At 47.3% G+C, this 17716-nt stretch overlaps 1 protein-coding gene and 14 non-coding genes across 15 annotated transcripts; 11 read left to right on the top strand and 4 right to left on the bottom strand.

Moving 5' to 3' along the window:
• Window positions 1–404: 404 nt before the first annotated feature.
• LOC118175201 (E3 ubiquitin-protein ligase TRIM39-like) lies at window positions 405–5605 on the top strand. The gene is made up of 6 exons (XM_035341197.1): window positions 405–891; window positions 1848–1943; window positions 2635–2865; window positions 3548–3570; window positions 4218–4321; window positions 4989–5605. Exons 1-6 carry the CDS (start codon window positions 472–474, stop codon window positions 5501–5503), a joined length of 1389 nt encoding a protein of 462 aa, XP_035197088.1. The 5' UTR covers window positions 405–471; the 3' UTR covers window positions 5504–5605.
• Window positions 5606–6536: 931 nt separating this feature from the next.
• Window positions 6537–6608, top strand: TRNAE-CUC. The gene has a single exon. It is a non-coding gene; the product is annotated as a tRNA-Glu (tRNA).
• Window positions 6609–7214: 606 nt separating this feature from the next.
• TRNAV-CAC lies at window positions 7215–7287 on the bottom strand. Its single transcript has one exon. It is a non-coding gene; the product is annotated as a tRNA-Val (tRNA).
• A 540-nt stretch (window positions 7288–7827) lies between these two features.
• Window positions 7828–7935, bottom strand: TRNAL-CAA. The gene is made up of 2 exons: window positions 7898–7935; window positions 7828–7873 (listed from the first exon to the last, which is right to left on the bottom strand). It is a non-coding gene; the product is annotated as a tRNA-Leu (tRNA).
• Window positions 7936–8120: 185 nt separating this feature from the next.
• On the bottom strand, window positions 8121–8193 carry TRNAK-CUU. Its single transcript has one exon. It is a non-coding gene; the product is annotated as a tRNA-Lys (tRNA).
• A 377-nt stretch (window positions 8194–8570) lies between these two features.
• On the top strand, window positions 8571–8643 carry TRNAV-CAC. Its single transcript has one exon. It is a non-coding gene; the product is annotated as a tRNA-Val (tRNA).
• A 225-nt stretch (window positions 8644–8868) lies between these two features.
• Window positions 8869–8940, bottom strand: TRNAE-UUC. Its single transcript has one exon. It is a non-coding gene; the product is annotated as a tRNA-Glu (tRNA).
• A 543-nt stretch (window positions 8941–9483) lies between these two features.
• On the top strand, window positions 9484–9555 carry TRNAE-UUC. Its single transcript has one exon. It is a non-coding gene; the product is annotated as a tRNA-Glu (tRNA).
• Window positions 9556–9893: 338 nt separating this feature from the next.
• TRNAV-AAC lies at window positions 9894–9966 on the top strand. Its single transcript has one exon. It is a non-coding gene; the product is annotated as a tRNA-Val (tRNA).
• A 380-nt stretch (window positions 9967–10346) lies between these two features.
• On the top strand, window positions 10347–10419 carry TRNAV-CAC. Its single transcript has one exon. It is a non-coding gene; the product is annotated as a tRNA-Val (tRNA).
• Window positions 10420–10840: 421 nt separating this feature from the next.
• Window positions 10841–10913, top strand: TRNAV-AAC. Its single transcript has one exon. It is a non-coding gene; the product is annotated as a tRNA-Val (tRNA).
• A 396-nt stretch (window positions 10914–11309) lies between these two features.
• Window positions 11310–11382, top strand: TRNAV-CAC. The gene has a single exon. It is a non-coding gene; the product is annotated as a tRNA-Val (tRNA).
• Window positions 11383–13023: 1641 nt separating this feature from the next.
• Window positions 13024–13095, top strand: TRNAE-CUC. The gene has a single exon. It is a non-coding gene; the product is annotated as a tRNA-Glu (tRNA).
• A 324-nt stretch (window positions 13096–13419) lies between these two features.
• Window positions 13420–13492, top strand: TRNAK-CUU. Its single transcript has one exon. It is a non-coding gene; the product is annotated as a tRNA-Lys (tRNA).
• A 2060-nt stretch (window positions 13493–15552) lies between these two features.
• Window positions 15553–15625, top strand: TRNAK-CUU. The gene has a single exon. It is a non-coding gene; the product is annotated as a tRNA-Lys (tRNA).
• The last annotated feature ends 2091 nt before the right edge of the window (window positions 15626–17716 follow it).

A 17716-nucleotide genomic window follows, 5' to 3' on the forward strand; every position in this document is an offset into this window, starting at 1 on the left:
TTATTAACGAGGAATGAAGCCAGGCTGGTTTCTGGGTGCTGGACCCCGTGGGGAGACCTGGGGCAGGGGTTGCCCCTCTGCTTCCCTGTTTTTTTTTTTTTTTTTTTTTTTTTTTTTTTTTTTTTTTTTTTTTTGGGGGGGGGGGGGTTGTTATAGGGAAGTTACAGGTGGATCTGTACCGAGCCAGGAAGTTATTAAGGATGTTTATTTTCAGTCTGGTTTCTTTGAAACCCACCGGGTCCCTTTGGGGAAGGGGGATTCTCCCTTCCCCTCTGCTCCTCCTTGGAGCCTCTGCAGCCTCTCAGCGCAGCCTTTCACCCGGAGAAAACCTGATCGCCCCCGTGATGAATCTCTACTCCCTTTCACCTCCCTCGGGGCCCCAGGCACCTGCAGGAAGGGGAGCAGCCAACGGCGAGACCAGCCGGGGCGGAAAACGAAAGCTGCCCCGTCATCTTCGCCACCAAGAAGACCATGGCTGAAGACATCCCCGCCGAAAGCTTCCAGGACGAAGCCTCCTGCTCCATCTGCCTGGGCTTCTTCCAAGACCCCGTCTCCATCCACTGCGGCCACAACTTCTGCCGGGCGTGCATCACCCGCTGCTGGGAGGAAGAGGAGGCGAATTTCACCTGCCCGCGGTGCAAAGAGACGGCCCCGCGGAGAAACCTGAGACCCAACCGGGAGCTGGCGAAAATCATCGAGATCGCCAAGAGGCTGAGCCTGCAGGCAGCCAAAGGAGGGGCAGGGGGGGAGAGGCTGTGCGAGAAGCACCAGGAGGCTCTGAAACTCTTCTGCGAGGAGGACCAGACCCCCATCTGCCTGGTCTGCAGGGAGTCCCAGGCGCATCGCGCCCACCCCGTGGTCCCCATCGAGGAGGCTGCAGAGGAGCACAAGGTAGGAGGGCTCTGGGTAGGAGAGGGGGGGACCAGGGGAAGAGGAGGGGACCAGGTCAGGGAACTGCCCTGAGAAATGCTTGTAAATATTTGCATTTCCACCCCTTTCGATCCACGGGCTGGATTACAGCCGACCTCCTCCCTGCTTGCTCCGTGCTTCCCCCTCTTCCTCTCCCGGCCATCCCGATCTTCTTGAAGCTGTCATTCCCAGATCAACCTAATATCATCATATAAATCATGCTGGAAAGGAGCCCAGAGGATCATTTAATCCCACCTCCTGCTCAAAGCAGGGGCAGCTATGTTGCCTTGGACATTTGGGGTGCAGGTGATGCTCCCTGTGCAGGAGATGCTGATTTCTACCAAAATAATCTGGTCTCAGGGTGCGAGGCAGGGTTAAGTTTTGGGCTGCTTGCAGTGAAAAATGCTTCTTTATCTGCGGGTGAGGTGTAAAATTTGCTCTCACTGCATACAGGCAATGAATACATCCCCGGTCTCACCCCCCAGGGGTGGTGGAGGATATGGTCTTGCCACCCTAAGCTGGTTTGAACAAGGGGCATTGCCCAGGCTGCAAGTTTGGGATGAAAACATATTCCTCAGCATCAAATGTGAGCAAACACCCTGAGTTTACATTCTGGGTCAGCACTGAACCTGAGGAGATGCCAGCAGGGTCTCCCCAGTCATTTGAAGCTCCTTGTCCCTTGCCTGAGTATTTCCTTTTCTAATCTATGCCAAAAATTTCACCATGGTTTTGGGAGAAAGCGGCCCATTCTGTCTGCCCACCTCCCTTTCTCTGCCAGAAATGAGGGTTTTGCTAATTCCCAGAGCCAGATTACCATATTATTAAGCAGGGGAGACTGAATTTGTAGGAGATAAACTGAGCTAGGTGGGGTGAAAGCAGAGGGACGGACCAGCTGGGGGGAAGAAAATGCAGCATCAAAATGTTTCTTCTCTATTCAGGAGAAATTCCAGGCTCACGTGCAGATCCTGAAGGACAGGAGGGAAAAACTGCTGGGGCTGAAAATGGCTGAGGAAGGGAGAAGCCTGAATTTCCTCGTAAGTGTCCATCCCTGGGCGGTGGTGGCTTTCTCTCTTTGCTCCCTTTCAGTCATCCCTCTGGCCACGGCGATGGATGTGGAGACAGAAGATGTGCCATGGCCAAAGATCACATCTCCGTGGTCCTTTGCATGTGTAGATTAGGAATGTCTTCATTGCAGGAAGGTCTGGGTGGTGGGGACAGCTACCATAATTAGTTAAGAGCTACTTCTATTCCCCCCATGCCTCCTGGCTCCTTGAGCATCTTATCTGGCCGTGAGCATGGGTTGGATTTGGCCAACATTTTCTTCCTCAGTCTGTTCACATTCCCAGGTTATTAATATACGTGGAAAAGGGAATAACCCAACTGCTTCTTTCTTGCTGTGATTTCTCTTTCCCTGACTCATCTCTTTATGGTGTTGGTGTGTATCTTTCCCTGCTGTTCAAAGGTCCGCAGCATTGTAGGTACAAAGATTACAGTCCATGGGAAATGCTCTCTGCCCACACCTTCGGCCTAGAAATGGCAGTGAAAAAAAAAAAAAAAAATAATAATTAAATATTACACATTCCTCTGCTCTGCAATGCTCACTGGAATTTATGAATTTATGGCCCTAAAGTCAACACATTAAATCTGCTCTGCTGCAATTTCCCCCACCCCCCAACCAATTTCTGAGCCTGCGTCCTGCTTCTCCCTTGCGTGAATTTGTGGCAGGAAAGGGTAGAAGAGGAGAGGCAGAAGGTCGTGGCCGAAATCAAGGAGCTGCACCAGTTCGTGGAGCGACAGGAGCAGCTCCTCTTGGGCCAGCTAGCAAAGCTGGACCAGGAGATCGTGAGGAGGCAGGAGGAGAACATCGCCAGGCTCTTGGAGGAGATCTCCTCCGTGGGCGAGCAGATCCGTGAGCTGGAAGAGAAGTGTCAGCAGCCAGCGTATGAACTCCTACAGGTGAGAGCCCCGGGGAAGACTGCTGGGCTTGAACATCACTGGTGTCACCGGCCCAGGGGACAAATTCATCCTAAATGCTCCTTTTAAACTATTATCCTTCAAAGCTTTTAAAAAAATGAAATACATTTCTTTTCTTCAGTGGCCCAGCTGTCCTTTTGAACATTTTAAACCAAGCCCGGTTTATTTAAATCAGTATTTAGTGACCATCAGACTCATCCATCTGATTGTACATGTCCACATCCAGAAAGATTGTCTAAATCCCAGCAATATGCAGTGGAGAAAGAAAAAGCAGTGCCTAGCTGTGGTTCATCTCCTCCTTAGGTAGTCATCAAACCAGGCACCTGAGCCCACCTGCAGGCTCGGGTTAACTCCTGCTTTCAAATATTTGGCTATACCTAGGCAGTGTAATGTGCATTAGCAATAGAAACACCCATGCCCAAAGAGTAGGGGCACGAAGGGTGATGGCAGATAACCACAACGAGCAGCCCATTAAATGGTGCTGCCGTGACCTTGCCAAACCCTGCAGCACATCTGCAACCACCGCGCAGGCAATGCAGGATTATTTTACACCCATAATTTTGGAGTGGTTGCCTGAGGTCGCCCCACGGCAGGCTCTTGTTGTTTATTGTCGGGTTGACGTTGCTCTTGTCCTAATGCTCCTTCTCTCATCCTTCCCTTGTAGGACAGCAGGAACATCCTGAGCAGGTTTGTGGCTTCTCCCACGCGTTATTATGGTGTTAATGTTGATTATTTCTACGGTGGTGACACTGATGGACTCCGAAATCCCAGTCCCATATGACCCCCATGCACTAGCGACTGCATAGGAGAAAGCTAGGAGACTGCAAAAAGTGCCCTGGTCCCAGCAGGGTGCTGAAGACCAGGAAAAAGTGTCAGATACCCATCATAAATTACAACCCAGCAGCTAAAATATCTGGATATTTAAACACCAAGGAGTGCATTTGGGTGGAAGGGGAACTTCCATATGAATTTCCACCCCTATAACTGACTCCTTTGTCAATAATGCTCTTTGGATGTGGACCAAGAAGGTGGGTTGTTTTAAAGGTAAAACCAGGCAAGAAGAGGCATCTTTTATTGTCTGTACTTCCTTCAATGTGGAGCATTGCTGATCATGATAGAAGCTCTTCACTGCTTGGTGTCTGGGACAAAATAGTGCTCCGGGTCAGCCGACGCTTCCTGGGGTGTTCGTTAATGACTTCCCTAGTACCCGTCCTTTGCTCCAGCCCCACTATTATTTCTTTGTAAGAAAACCCAGTTGAAAATCAGTCAGAAATTCTCATCGTGAGCATAACGAGCAAAGGCAGTATGATGAGCCAGCTTTCGTTTCCTTCCAGGCTTGAGAAAGAGAGCGCCCAGAAGCCACCGGAGGCATCGCCTGAGCTGGCCGAGACACCCCAGAAGAACATTGCCCTCAAGGAGATGCTGATGAAATTTCAAGGTAGAGAGAAACCGGGGAGAAAAGGGCTGGAGGTTGCACCTGGGTCTGTTTGCTGTGGATTTCAGGAAGATCTCAGCGGAGTAGAAGTCCTGGTGCGATGTCGCGGGGAGATGCCTCCAGCATGCCCCGTCTATTAGCACAGCAAGGTGCAATTAGCCTGGCTGATTGCGTGAGGATGAGTTTGCCTCCTGGCAGGACCTGGGGAGCCAGGTCAGCCTTGGGATGCCTGCGGGATGTCACGTAGAGTCCTGCTCAGCAGCAGCTCTCCGAACGAGGTGAACATTGCAAACATTTCCCCGTGGAGCTGCTGGGAGCGCTGGTGATCTTAAAAAAAAAAAAAAAAAGGAAGGTCTTGGGAAAGGGGGGGATTCTGTTTTCTGTTTGATGGCCTGGAGACTTCCAGAAAAAAAAATCATGCTTCAAAGCCTTGTTTTTCTGGATCAATTTCCCTTTGTGCAGTCACATTTCCCTTCCTTTTCTTTGCTCATGGGCATAAAACAATTCTTCCATCACTGCAGCAAAGAAGGAGAGCCCATGGACTGGGAGCTGGAGTGCCCCAGTCAAGCCAGGCTGCGGAAAATAGGTCATTTAGGTCATTTAGGACCAAACAGGACATTAAGGTCATTTAGGACCATGCCTCTGATGCTCATCTCCTTTTTGTCCTCAGTAAGCCTGACGCTGGATCCGGAGACGGCGCATCCCCGTCTGGTCCTGTCTGAGGATCGCAAGCGCGTGAGATGGGAAGACACCCGCCAGCCCGTGCCCGATAACCCCAAACGCTTCGATTCCTCTCGCTGCGTGCTGGGCTGCGAGGGTTTCAGCACAGGGAGGCACTACTGGGAGGTGGAGGTGGGCGACGGGGAAGCCTGGGCCGTTGGGGTGGCCAAGGAGTCGGTGAGGAGGAAGGGACGGATCAGCGTCAACCCCGAGGTGGGCATCTGGGCGGTGGGGCAGTGCGGGAGCCAGTACCAGGCTCTCACGTCTCCTACCAGCCCCATCTCCCTGCTTGCCGCCCCCAGGGTGATTGGGATTTACCTGGACTACGAGGCAGGGCGCGTGGCGTTTTTCGACTCCCACAACCAGGCGCCCATCTTCACCTACCCGCCGACGTCCTTTGCAGGGGAGCAAATCCTCCCCCTGCTCTGCCTGGGGAGGGGGTGCCAGTTCACCCTCTCCCCCTGACCCCCTCCATGCCTCAAGTCTCACCCACCCAAATCTGGGGACACCGGGGGGTCTCATCACCCCAGAGGTGGCTTTTGGGGGCATGAAGAAAACCTCTCCGTCGGAGAATGGACTCAGTGGTTTTGGATATCCAAAGCAATTGTCCAGATGTGCCTTCGATGGTTTGAAAAGCTTTGTTTGCCTCAGCTGCTGAATGCAAACCGTGGAAATGGTAATAAGAAACCGCCTCCTTTGCAGCCTGGTCTTGTGGTTATTTCTTCCTGGCACTTCTTGGCCTTGAACTGGGGGCGGTGAATGGGAAAAATCCCCCCAAAAACTGCAAAATCCTCACCTGGCCGGAGCAAAGTCTCACATTTGCAACAGCCACTCCTGCACCGTGCAATAGCCACATGCTTCTCCCTAAATTCCCATGAGTTCCGTTGTTTAAGTCATAATTAGGAGTTAAAACAAATTTCAGGAGCGTGGCCTTAAATAGCAGCAGACGACGGAAGATGTTCTTGCAGGTCTCCACAAACCCAGGTGCATGCAAAACCCTTCTGGAAGCTGCCACACAGCCCGTGATAGTGATGATGATGATTTTGCATGCAAAGAACAGCCATGCATGTTTGCTTTGCATACACAGGAATAATTGCCAGCGCGAGCAGCGTGGCCAGCACTTCTGGTCATGCAACAACGAGGCAGCACGCCCCAGGGAGAGCACTGCAGGTGCTTGCCTCTGGAATGAGCAACAGCAGACTGGTTCCCAGTTGTGCTGAGCTGGGTGCAAGGCTTTGTTGGTGTGCTGTGGGGCGTTTTCCCTCTAAGAATGAGCAAAGTATGGGTAAGCCTGAGCTCCAGGCAGCTGGGAATCACCACTGTCCCTGAAAGAAAGGCCGTTGTCTGGTGCCTGGTGCAGCGCGAGGAGGTGCTGAAGTGGAGGGTGCGGGAAGGACAGGGGAAGGAACCTGAAATAGAAAAATGGGTCAAAAAAAGGCTTAAATGGGAAATTTTTGCTAGGTGGGATGGAGGAGAGTGCAAAAGGCGTTGCACAGCGTCCCTGGTGGTCTAGTGGTTAGGATTCGGCGCTCTCACCGCCGCGGCCCGGGTTCGATTCCCGGTCAGGGAAAGTAGATTTTAATGAATTCAAACAACGATTTTCTGGAAAATCTTTCCTATTACAAAAAATCGTCACTTAGCGAACTTATTTCCCCCTCTCCTTTTCGTTCTCTTTTCTTCCCAACGCATGCACACTCGTCTCGCCTGAAGGGCAGGGTTTGCCCACTCCAGGCACAGCAACTGGGCAGCTTGCAGGAGCCTCACCTCTTTTATTTAGCAAAGCGCCGCTGCAAAATGGCTAAAAATAAATAAAATGTAAATAAATGGCCCAAAGCAGGCGGTGAGATGCAGGGGGAAGTCGGGGAGGCGCAGCATATCCATCATTAGTTAAGGGGAGTGGGGTGGGTTTGTGGCAGCCGGTGCAAAAGCTGGGAGAAATTGGAAATGGTTGGAAGAATATATGTAATTTTTTTTTTTCAAAAAGGGGGGATAAAGAATAAAATAAAAAATAAAAATAAAATAAAATAAAATAATAAGAAAAAAAGTAAAGTAAAATAAAGTAAAATAAAAAGTAAAATAAAGTAAAGTAAAATAAGAATAAAATAAAAATAAAGTAAAATGAATTTTAAAAAATATATATACAGGAATATTTAAAAAATAGGAAAAAAAATTGAGGTGTTTCTGCCCGGTTTCGAACCGGGGACCTTTCGCGTGTGAGGCGAACGTGATAACCACTACACTACAGAAACTGCCCTGGCCACGTTTGGGTCCCTGCCCACACCCTGCCTGTACCCTGCCTCCTCCCACCACTTTAATCGGACCCTGGGCACCCCCCAAAAACCTCCTTTCTCAAAAAAAAAAACAACCAACCAACGAACCAACCAAAAAAAAACCACCACCAACAACAAAAGAAAATACAAAAAAAAAGACAAAAAAAGAACAAAACAAACAAAAAACCCACATTCCTCTCCCCCCCCAAAACACTTTTTTAAAGCAATTTGGCTTGCAAAAAATCAAAGTGCAAAGCCCCCCCTTAAAGCAAAACTACTGCAAGTGAGTAGTTTGCTCAAAACAAGTTAGCTGAAAAGGAGAGAATTCAAAATAAAAGTGAAACAACCCTTTTTCGGCAGTTCCCAGCCCGGGGCGGAGCCCAGCTTTGGGGAAAACTCCCTGAAATCAACCATTTCGCAGTCAGAAATCATGCAGCGCCGGGAGATTTTCGGTCTCGGGGCGAAATGAGCATTTTTGGGGGGGAAAAGAAGTGAAAAAAAAAAAAATTAAAACATACATGTCAGGAGTGGGATTTGAACCCACGCCTCCATTCGGAGACCAGAATACCCAACTGCGGGAAGGCAGAGCCTTGAGTCTGGCGCCTTAGACCACTCGGCCATCCTGACGGTGGCGAAAACGCTGCTAAAAAAGGATTATAAAGACGTTAAAAAGCTAATTTCGATGTTTTTCTTTTTTTCCTTTCCTCCTGGGGTTTCCTGGTGATTCGCCACGAGTCGGAGCACTGGGAAATCAGGGCTGGTTTTCAGCTGAGAGGTGGTGAAGGAAAAAAGAACGGAAAGGAAAACCGCAGCGCCCAACGTGGGGCTCGAACCCACGACCCTGAGATTAAGAGTCTCATGCTCTACCGACTGAGCTAGCCGGGCCCCGGTTTTATTCCTTTCATCCTTATTTTTGTGATGGTTTCTGGTGGCTTCAACCTCCTTTTCCTCAATGTGTTCACTTGGATCGGCTACAAAAACAACATTCAACGCAAAAATTTCTTGGAAGGACTGAGAACTCCCCCCACCCTTCCCCAGCAGGTGATTTATGCATGTTTCTTTAACCCTATAATTAATTAAAAATGGGACCGCATAAATAAAACTCTTTCTGCTTGGACGAATAATAACATTAAGGAGTAGGAACCTGCCTTTATATGTGTAATCGTAGGAAAAAGTCTTTTTTTTTTCCTCGCATTTTTAGCCCAAAACTAATTTGGGGTCCAGGGGAGAGGAGAGGGAGGGCAAATAAGTTAGCATATGGGGTTTCTGTAGTGTAGTGGTTATCACGTTCGCCTCACACGCGAAAGGTCCCCGGTTCGAAACCGGGCAGAAACACTGTAAAAATTTTAATATTTATTATTTTTCTCGTCCTTAAAGCTGGTCTGGAGGTTGAAAAGCCAGGGCTGCAAATAAAATCTCTACTTGTAGCACAAGTTTCACGCAGGTAATCAGTTTACACGTTGATGTTTTCCTTGGGGTCACGGTGGCAGGTGGGGCAGCAAATTCAGTACACCGAGAATTTATAAATATAGATTAATTAGGAAAAATGAACTCCATTATTTCCCTGACCGGGAATCGAACCCGGGCCGCGGCGGTGAAAGCGCCGAATCCTAGCCACTAGACCACCAGGGAGCTGATGTTTGGGGTTATTTTCCCAATCTCATCTTTTATTTTTGCACCTTTTTTGACAATACCTGCGGAGGGCTGAGATAGCGCCGGTGTCAGCTGCCGGGCTCTGAGCAAAGGTCCCAGGGCGAGATAAAACCCTGGGACCGAGGATGGAAAACCACTAAAAAAATAATGATTTTCACCCATTCTTTTGCATTAACTCATGGCACTGTTCCCCCCTCCCCAAAATTCCTCGCATGAACCCAATGGAAGCTTCTTTGCTCAGCATCACCCCCAGGTGACTTCCCAAGCTCTTGATCCGGACAGAATTAAGTAAAAAATTAAGAAAGAGCCTAAAAATCACGTGCAAATGGTGTGGGACACAGGGGGGCAGACCTCATTGTGAGTCTTACCGGGTTTTCATTGCATCGAGGACAGAACCAAGCCACTGAAGGTTTGGCCAAGTGCTTGCATATCACCTTTTGTAAGGATAATAAATAAAATAGGGAAAAAATATACAGAAAAATAGCAAAATTGATTAAAACAATTACTGTATTACAGCATCTCTCCCTGGTGGTCTAGTGGCTAGGATCCGGCGCTTTCACCGCCGTGGCCCGGGTTCGATTCCCGGTCAGGGAAGATAATTTCTGAGTAAATCGATGTGTTTTGCCACCTCATTTTTTTTTAATCTCCCTACTGGCAGAGGGGACCCCTTGGGACTTCTCTGCAAGCCGGTGTGGAAAGCATTCCCCTACTTTCCATCCTCATGTTGCTGTTTTAGGGCTTTGTCCAAAATAAAACTGTTTCTTGCTCATTTTCCCAAACTTGGCTGGTTGCAAAAATGGTCTTTTTTTCAGAAGCTAACAGGAAATATAAGGGGTTCAGCGAGGAATTGCGCTAGTAAGGGAGCTGGAAAAGCTGGAGGAGAACTGGGTGCATCCTACCAGAACTGGGGCATTTTTTAGATAATTTTACATGTTTCTGTAGTGTAGTGGTTATCACGTTCGCCTAACACGCGAAAGGTCCCTGGTTCGAAACCAGGCAGAAACAATTTTTTTAGGGACTTTCATCCTTTTTCAAGGGTCTCTCTGATTTTCCACCTCCATCACCTCCTGCACCAAAGCAGGGCTTGCAAATACACCGCAGTGGCGAGGAAAATCCAGCTCTAAGCCAGCCATAATGCACAGCAAACTCTTCCTTTTCAACCCCAATATATATTTAACTCTATAGAGTTGCATATGCATGCTATGTGTAGAAATGCAGTGTCTTTTTTTTTATTATTATTATCCTTTTCAGACAAATCTGTGTCTTTCAGCAGAGCTGAACCCTTTGTTTCACCTGGGCTGTTGGCATGGATGAAGTAAAAGCAAACCCAAAGGCAATGGGTTTGAGGCTATAGCAGAAACGGGGTAAAACCCCTTTTTCACCCAGTTTCTGTAGTGTAGTGGTTATCACGTTCGCCTCACACGCGAAAGGTCCCTGGTTCGAAACCAGGCAGAAACAACTTTCAAGGGACTTTAATCCGTTTTCAAGGGTCTCTCTGCTTTTCCCCCTCCTTCAACTCCTGCACCAAGGCAGGGCTCGCAAACACAGACCAGACACGAGGAAAATCCAATCTCTAACACATTTCAGTTCTTTGCTGTTCAGTACAGCAAGGCCTTCATTTTCTGCACCTCCACCATGCACATCCACAACATTTTCTGGATGCGTGTGGACATCTCCGTGATGCAGTATAAATAAATGTGTCTAGCATGGGTGTAAATGTTGTGCCCTGCTCCTTGCAAACATGCATGGGGCTCAACACGAGAGCTGACTCCTTTGATGTTAGCCTGGAGGATCCAGGGTGTAATAGAAGCTCTGCAAATCCCCTACAAATGGACCTTGTGCTATTGGAGAAATGGGTCGAATTACCTCTTTTCACGGAGTTTCTGTAGTGTAGTGGTTATCACGTTCGCCTAACACGCGAAAGGTCCCTGGTTCGAAACCAGGCAGAAACACTGTTGTAATTTTATGCTTTTTAAAGCATCCCTCGGATTTTCTCTCTCCTTCGACTCCTGCACCAAGACAGACCTTGCAAAGGCAGAGAGCGGGAAGAAGGGAAACCCAAACTCTAAACCAGCTTGTCACCAGGGTCATTCTGCACAGCACATCCTTCATTTTCCGCACGTTGTTGGTATTGACCTCTCAAGAGATGTGTATGATAGCTCTTTAAATGCAATGTCTCGTTAAAAAAAAAATAAAGAAAAAAGCATAAAAGAAGCATGAATTGTCAAGAGCAGAAGTGGAAGCCCTTGCTTTGCATGTGGTTTTAGTGCAAATACACCTAAGACAAACCTTGTGCAAACAGGCTTCAGGCTATTGTGGAAATAGGGGAAAAAAGCACTTTTCATCCAGTTTCTGTAGTGTAGTGGTTATCACGTTCGCCTCACACGCGAAAGGTCCCCGGTTCGAAACCGGGCAGAAACATCCCGTTTTCACCTCCCGTCGAGTTTTTTACACCCCTCTCTATAATGGGATTACGCATTTTAATGATTTCCATTCCCACCCTGCTGCTCGGCGAGGCTTTGAGGGATGCTGTTTTGGCAGCCAAGGGAAAGGGACATTCTTCCACGAGCTGCTTCAGAGGCTCCCGATCCCTTCCTCTGCTCCCCACCACTTCAGGTGAAGAAGATTTGGTGCTGTTGTGTCCCCAGCTCACACAGCTGATCCTCACATAACCTCGATTTCCTTCTTGGGATGCTGCTATTTATTTGGCTTAAATCACCTCAATCTCAATAAGAATTCACGATGCTTTTTGCGCCTTCCTCCTGTGTTTTTACTCTTACACCCAGCTTCTCCCTTGTCCAGGTAAAATTTCTTCTCATGTTCATCCCAGGGCTCAGCTCAATTCTTAGACATAGTACCCAAATTTACAGTTCTGTTGTGTCAAAACTGAGCAGTGAATCTGCTCCCATCCCCCCCCAGCATATTTTGCATTCTCTCATAGCCTTATAAGCTTAAAAAAAAATGAGAGTGGGTGAAGGGGGGGTACTTCGCAGTCATGCATTCCTGCTCCTGGATGCATTTATTTGTTTTTGGGCCGTGACCTCGAACAGCAGCCAAAGATTTCAGGCTCCACATTCAATTAACTCTCCTTGTCGTTAAATGTGGATTTTCCCCTCCTTGCTGCATCTCTGCTGACCCACATTTCCATGTAGCTTTTGTTAAAGTCCTTTGCTCTTCATATTTCCATTCTTCCAGGAATTTAGGCATAGTCTGGAGGGCAAAAATGTAGTATCTTTTCTGTTTAACTGCTTTCAATCTCCTACAGCCATATTTATATGCCACTTGTGAATTCATTCTAATGTAATGTTAGCTGTAAGTGTGGCAAGTAAGGGGTTGAACTGATTTTTTTTTTTTTTGTAGAAATGGGGATTTCTCTGTAAAATGGGATCTAGTAGTAGGAGAGAGTCCTGTGTCATGACTTAATTTTGTTCATTTTTCAGTAACAACACAGAAATAATGCCTAAAGATCGGGGAAAATCAGTAACTGGACTGAAATTCACATGACTGACAAGGATTAGACCTATCCCCTTACAGAAAATCCATGATTTCCTATTGTGCATCTTTAAACAGAGCTGCTGAGGCAGCAGCAATCCTGTTTTCACCCTCATCGCACCCAAGAAATGGTGGGATTTGGAGTTCCCCGGGGTTCTTTCAACTCAATTGAATGCATCAGGGTGAATCCAGCAGCTGGCTGCCTGGGAATGCCTTCTGTCTCCTACACAAGCAGACAAACCCCATGTCTTTCGGGACACCAGGGGATAGGAAAAAAGCATTTGGTGGCTTCGGGACCTCCTGGGATATCCCAGGAGAGCAGAAGGTGGTGGAGAAGCCACCGCTGGATGGCAGAGGAAGGTAAACCCAAGGACCTGCTTGCCTGAGAGGATTTTCCCGTGCAGATTCCAAAGGAAGGAGGAGGAAAGCAGCCGCCGTATTAAGCGCAGAGCTTAATTCAGAGCTTTTTCGCTCTGAGGTCGGTAAGAAGCAGCTCCGGGTCCCCCCAAATGAAGCTCCCGGGCGTTGCTTTTACCCCGCGTTATATACGGGGAAGGGGCGCCACCGCGCTCCCTGGTGGTCTAGTGGTTAGGATTCGGCGCTCTCACCGCCGCGGCCCGGGTTCGATTCCCGGTCAGGGAAGACTCAAAATAACTATTTTTATTATTATTATTATTTTTTAATGTACCCCCTGCTAATACAATACGAAGCACCTCTGTCCACGCCGTCTCTGAGCCCTGCTGTGGGGTCTTCCCCCGGCGTGGGTCCAAAACCTGGCTGCACCCTTCCACCCGGGCAGTGCAAAGAGCACTTTTGCACTGCAGCAGGCATGGCAAAAAAAGCGAAACAAACCCAGTAATGCAGAATTTTCCTGCTGTTTTCCAGTTCCTGCCGCAATCCTGTACCCCCCGCAGCTCTCCCCGCCTATTGCACAAGTTTTAGTTTCCAAAAACCCAAAAACAAGCAGCCCGGCTAGCTCAGTCGGTAGAGCATGAGACTCTTAATCTCAGGGTCGTGGGTTCGAGCCCCACGTTGGGCGATGCGTTTTAACCCATTTTCCCAGTTTTTTCCAAAAAAAAAAAAAAAAAAAAGTATCCGGGGCAGTTTCATGAAACTCTCGGCCAAATCCGTCCACAGCCCCAAAATGAGAAATACCTGGAAAGAGCAAAGAGCTGCATCTCACCTTAATCAATTTGCTCAGTGTCACACAGGGATATTTGGGTTGTTCTTCCATTTTTTTTTTAGGAGGAAAATGCCTTTCTATCATCCCTCTTTCTCAGCCCATCCACCAGTTTCTTCTAATTTCCTTTTTAGAGTTTTTCTTCATCCCCTGGTATTGCGGAGCGATTCCTACTCATTTCCTTAACCTCTGCCACTGCTTTATACACACTTTTATTTTATTTATATTTTATTTATTATTATTATTATTACTGCTTTGTTTTCTTTGAGCCATGTAAACCTCTCCAGCCTGGAAGTGGATGAGAAACAGGAGGGCATCCAGCCCTATAGAAACAGCGGGGTCCTGCAGTGGGCGTCGCCTGCTGGTACCAAAAATAAATAAATTCCAGGAAACCCACGTTCTCCAATTCTTCAAGAAATATATATATACACACACCCTATTTTCATCTATGTAATATCATAGATTGTGAGCCTCTTTTTCGATTTGAAATGGAGCCTTTTGCTCCACATTGCGTGGAAAAGCACAGCGAATAGTCGAGATGAGAACAAGCTGAGATTTGGGGCCAGGATAGCATTGCACTGTGCTCCTCTCTGGAGTTCTCTGGACCAGTGGATCCCACCAAGAACCCAGCACCGTGAGAGCTTCTTCTGCTCGGTTCTGGCTGCCTGGAGGAGTTAAGCTTGGCTTCATGCTTGAGGGAACGTAGGTGTTATCGGTGTTTGTGCCATCAGCCCACGCACAGCTGCATAAACATTGGTTTGGGTTGATACAGGTGAGGCCAAAGGACTCGGAAGTCACTTGGAGCAGGTAGGCAGGATTCTTGGAATCGCATCCTAATTAAACATTCTTTCAGGCCGTAGTCTTGTACTTTAAGTCCTCCAAAACAGAGATCTGACCATGGCCATGGGGCTCTGCGCGAGCCACGTTTCCCAAGCACAGGAGGTGCATGAGTTGGGTAGGTTCCTTGAGCATTTGCAGCTGCTCACTTCATGCAGAAGCCCCTGGGGATTATCAGGTGGCGTTCAAGCTACAGGCTCCAGGATCAATTAAAGGTTTCCCAGCATTGGTCTGGGTCAGTCCTTTTTTTTTTTTTTTTTCAGTCTTTTTGCTCCATGAAAAAAAAAAAAATGCAGAAGTCAGAACGAGATTGAAAGTGATGCAGGACAGGGAGGGGGATAGAGAGAAGGTTTGGTTTTTGCCCAGAGTGGATGATGCATGGACATGTACCCCTTTTATTGATGTTTGTATATTAAAAATAAAATAAAACCATGAAGTAGTGGGGCTGCAAAAGCAAAGGGCTGCCCAGGTTGCAGTGACAGCAGAGGAAGGCTCTAGGATTGCATGCAGCTCTGGGAAATCTGGGTTTTTCCTATGGAGATAACCCAGGGCTGACTGCAAAGCAGGGAGCTGGGGAGTTTCTCTGCCCAGAGGGAGATTAAAGGGTCTGAGAGCCTGCAGGGACTCACCCAGGGAACAAATATCTACATGTCCTGGAAGGACGACCTGAGCTCTGTGAGCTGTTTGCCCAGGTGTGCGCAGAAGCATTGTTCCCACCAAACAATATCCCCCGGTGGCTCCGAGGTCGTTCAGGTCCTGGCTCAGCCCAAGCAAAGGGAAACATCGTATAAAGGCAGTGGGGACGTGAAGACAGGATGCTCGGACCTCGGAGCCGCGACCCTGGTAAGGAACCTTCTTTTGGGGTTTTATTTATTTATTTATTTATTTATTTTTCTGCAACGCATCTTCACCCTGCTGCTTTTTGCATCAGTCTAGCACACCCCCGAATACCCTGAGGAAGGGCTTCTGCTTAATATTTCCATTTTAAAACTCACCGATTTTCCTTTTTTTTTTTTTTACTAAATCAGCACCAAATTTACCTTTTAAGAGAGAAAAAGAGCAGGAAAAAACCTTTAAACAACGCCCGGCTAGCTCAGTCGGTAGAGCATGAGACTCTTAATCTCAGGGTCGTGGGTTCGAGCCCCACGTTGGGCGCCTGAATTTTCCCAGTTACATTTACCCCAAACTCTTTATGTGAAGGTATGGAAAACCACCGTTGCTATTTCTCAGCAAGACAGGGAATTATCTTAAGAAATATGATTTTTTTTACTTGTAAAACATTTATTTTTTTGGGGGGGGGGGGGGGGAATTAGGTATTAGGTAAGTGCAAACTGAATTAGGGGATAGCTGAGGAATCTGTGCAGTAATTTTTCCCCCATATGAAATTCCCCAGCAAAATTAATTGCATTGTTATTTCTATATATTTATATGCTTTATATTTTTATATATTAAAATTATCTTTTTATATCATATGTATATCTTTTTATATCGTATGTATTTTTATATCTTATACATGTATAATACATATAAATATTTAGATTTTAGATTTTCAGGACTGAAAATGTGTTGTCTGACCCCTGCAGTGATATTTTCTTGTTTAGCACAGAAAATAAGTTTTCTGGGCTCTCTTATGCAGATATGGTTTGTCTTTTTTTTTAACTACAGTGATGGCTTATTTCACCTTGAAGAAAAGATTTGCATGAGACAAGTGGCTGAATGTTTTCTCCCTGGCACAGCAATCTAATTGGAAATAGGTTTTGGAAAGGCTATAAAAAAAAAAAAAAAAAAAAGGTGTTTAGAACAGAAAATGCATTAGAAATGTATTAAGGATCTGTCTGATGCTGCCTTGAAAACAAGGCTATTAAAGCAATGGAGCAGAAAGGTGGAATTGCCTGTATTTCACAGTTTTTAGGTGCTGTGAGATTCTCTAATAATGTACAAATTTCTCTACTTTTTGCCCCAGAAGGAACATCAGAACACCTTTACCTTGTTTTTTTGATCCCCTTTGCCCTTGCTAAAGGGTTGATCATCCATGGTCATGAAGGTGCTTTTCGTGGGGCTGACCCTTGTCCTGTGCATCGGAGTGGGTAAGTGGAGGGCTGCAGTGAAATGGGATTTAACTGGGGCAGGAGAAGATCTGGCAGTGGTCGGAGGCGTCTTGATGAGCTCTTGATGCCTGTGATGCTTTTCCTGTGTGCGCTGGATGTCCTCAGGTCTATATCTATGATCTCTTGAGGGCAGTTTTCCCAATCTCTTGAATCACCACACTCTAAAAATTACTTTCTCTCCTCTGTATTCCCAGCAGAGCTATTAAATGCAAAGGGATCTCCTCTGGGCCAGGAGCTTCAGCTGTAGGTAGCTGCATCCTGGACTAGATATGCACCTGCTTTACCCTGGAGAGCTTTTGGGATGGTCGTATTTTATATTATCCTCTTCCAGCCAGAGGAATCCAACCAGTAACCCACGTCCAAATTCATTCTCTGTGGGTCTTTGGTTTGATTTGTTCACATCTGGCCGGAAAGGTCTAAGTTGTGTTGAATGCCCATAGGCACCATCTGCCTCTCCTACATGAGGACTCTCCTTAATGGGTCTGGAGGCAAAAGTGGTGCTTGGACCCTTCCCTGGCGGGCTCTAAATCATCTCTGGGGTCACCACTATCTTGTCCTAGGGCCACTTGGAGCAAAGCTCTCCGTGGTCCTACAGAATTGGTTCATTGCCCCTTGTGTCTTCTCCGTTCACCGCAGTCGAGGCTCTTCAGTGCAAAGTCTGCAAGTACAAGCTCCCCTTACTCGGATGCTTCCGTGGGGCAAACGAAACCACCTGCGAGCGGAGAGAGAAATGTGCCATCATTAAAACCTCCCTAGGTAGGTGGGGAGGGTTAAAATTGCCTATTTTTGGTTTAGAGGGGGGGGTCGTCCTGGTGTATCTGCCTGCCTTTGGGAATCCAGGTTGATTTGGGGAATGAAGGAGGATGCAATACGGAGGCAGGTGTGGGGAAGGGTGATAGCAAGGGGTCAAATATCTTAGTCTTATGCTTGTTTTAAAAATAGCCTTTTTTTTTAAGGGTTGGAGATAATCTCCCACAGAAGCCATGTGAGTTTCCTCTGTTGCCTTGTTTAGTTTTTTCTCCTAATTAACCCAAGCAAAGTGATCATTTGGGTGAGATGTTTAAGGGGCTGATTTTTCACCTGGTGAGAAGCCCTCCACTGAATTTTTTTGCTTCGTTTAATGCTGATTTCTAACCCC

Source organism: Oxyura jamaicensis, chromosome 16 (assembly GCF_011077185.1).
Source record: "Oxyura jamaicensis isolate SHBP4307 breed ruddy duck chromosome 16, BPBGC_Ojam_1.0, whole genome shotgun sequence".
Taxonomy (NCBI): Eukaryota; Metazoa; Chordata; class Aves; order Anseriformes; family Anatidae; genus Oxyura; species Oxyura jamaicensis.